Consider the following 2,240-nt stretch of genomic DNA (forward strand, 5'->3'; position numbering starts at 1 on the left):
CTAACCACTCAGTGACTCCTCCCACTAACCAAACTGTGACTCCTCCCCCTTACCACTTTGACTCCACCCCCTAACTCAGTGACTCCACCCCCTAACCACTCAGTGACTCCACCCCTAACCACTCTTACTCCACCACTAACCACTCAGTGACTCCACCCCCTAACCACTCAGTGACTCCTCCCCCTAACACTCAGTGACTCCACCCCCAAACTACTCAGTGACTCCACCCCCTAACACTCAGTGACTCCACCCCCTAACCTCTCAGTGACTCCTCCCACTAACCAAAGAGTGACTCCACCCCCTAACCAGTGACTCCTCCCCCTAATCACTCAGTGACTCCACCCCCTAACCAGCCAGTGACTCCACCCCTTAACCACTCAGTGACTCCACCCCCTAACCACTCAGTGACTCCACCCCCTAACCACTCAGTGACTCCACCCCCTAACCACTCAGTGACTCCTCCCACTAACCAATCAGTGACTCCACCCCCTAACCTTTCAGTGACTCCACCCCCTAACCACTCAGTGACTCCTCCTCCTAATTACTCAGTGACTCCACCCCCTAACCACTCAGTGACTCCACCCACTAATACTCAGTGACTCCACCCCCTAACCTATCAGTGACTCCTCCTCCTAATCACTCAGTGACTCCACCCCCTAACCACTCAGTGACTCCTCCTCCTAATTACTCAGTGACTCCACCCCCTAACCACTCAGTGACTCCTCCCACTAATACTCAGTGACTCCACCCACTAATACTCAGTGACTCCACCCCCTAACCACTCAGTGACTGACAGTCTTCTGATGTGGTGTATTCAGGTCAGTGTGGTACACTTGGAACCACAGCACAGTAAGTTCTGGAAAACAGGCTGGTTCCATGAATCCTATACCTCCAGAACAGAAGCAGACCTGTTTTTAATGCAGTGCTTCCTGAAGTCCTGAAGAGCCTAAATAGACAAAAGGGACTGTTGTGAAAAGATGTTTGAGTTGATGACCTTTAGTTTTCACTTTGTCATTAGCACTTTGTCTTTTGTGAACACACTGTTTGTTGGTGTTTTGAGACCAAGGAGGTGTCAGTGTATGAGCACTGAAGCACTTTTATCATCAGTTTTAGTTGCTGTCAGTGTTTGGTCGTGGAGCACGACATATAAAGAGACAAAAGTCTTGATCTAGGCTAGGCTAACGTTAGCCAATCAAATGTCAGTTTTCTGTTACTCTTCAGAGTTTTTAAACAACTCCTTTAAAAAAAACCAACATGTGAAAGACAACTACACTAAAGTTAAACCTCTACAGTTTTACATGACACAGTGTGTTGAGTTTATAATCTGCTTGCTTCATTTAGATTTAATGCTTTAAACCAAGATTCATAAAATTTGATCACAGCTCTGTAATCTATTCAGTTTAACCTTCATCTGTAGTTCTCCTGTTGTTTCAGGTTTCTGTCAAGTTCTGGTTTGCCACAGGAGGAGCAGGTTTCTGTATTAGCCGAGGTCTGGCTCTGAAAATGAGTCCTTGGGCCAGGTACGTTGACCTAATCCACACGTTTTTCTTGTTAAGTATAAGTAGTAGCATTCCTTTCTTCTTGCCCTGATAATGCTGTTGGTTTACATTGTGTTTTGTTGTTTCAGTTTGGGTAACTTCATCAGCACGGCAGAAAAGATCCGGCTCCCAGACGACTGCACCATCGGGTACATCATCGAGGCCCTGCTGGAGGTCAGGTTAACTCACTCAGACCTGTTCCACTCTCACCTGGAGAGCCTGCACAAGTTACCTGCTGACTCACTGCTCAATCAGGTTAGGATGTGGCTGCATTCACATTATATTTCTCTGAGGGAATAAACCCTTTACACACAGGTTTTTATATGATTGTGTTTTAAAGGTGACACTCAGTTATGGAGGCTTTGAGAACAGAGGGAACGTGGTCAACATTGTTAGGAGCTTTTCACTGGCTGAAGACCCCACAAGGTAAAAACAAACTCATTTCTGACCATCGTGCTTCTCCACACAGTCACTGAGCTCTGTACAACAATATGTTTTTATTATCCTATGTTGGACACATCTGACAGAAGCTGCTGGTGTGACTGTTAGTGGTGGGCACCAGTCCGCTAAAGTGCAAATCCATGCGGACCTAAATATTTCATTTGCACTTTAGTGGTCTTACTAATTTTTATAATTCATAAGCAGATTTGCACTTTCTAAAATTAAAATGCAGTTCCGCTAATAACTAATTATCTACCAGTC

At 45.7% G+C, this 2,240-nt stretch overlaps 1 protein-coding gene across 1 annotated transcript in view; it reads left to right on the plus strand.

The window, feature by feature from the left end:
- Positions 1-2,240, plus strand: part of rfng (RFNG O-fucosylpeptide 3-beta-N-acetylglucosaminyltransferase) — a 31,140-nt gene that overhangs the window by 21,290 nt on the left and 7,610 nt on the right. Inside the window, exons 6-8 of the mRNA XM_014029117.1 lie at positions 1,435-1,520; positions 1,628-1,793; positions 1,879-1,964. Coding sequence (XP_013884571.1) covers positions 1,435-1,520; positions 1,628-1,793; positions 1,879-1,964 — 338 coding nt within the window. The remainder of the gene's footprint in view (positions 1-1,434; positions 1,521-1,627; positions 1,794-1,878; positions 1,965-2,240) is intronic.

Source organism: Austrofundulus limnaeus, unplaced genomic scaffold, assembly GCF_001266775.1.
Source record: "Austrofundulus limnaeus strain Quisiro unplaced genomic scaffold, Austrofundulus_limnaeus-1.0 Scaffold856, whole genome shotgun sequence".
In the NCBI taxonomy this organism is placed as follows: Eukaryota; Metazoa; Chordata; class Actinopteri; order Cyprinodontiformes; family Rivulidae; genus Austrofundulus; species Austrofundulus limnaeus.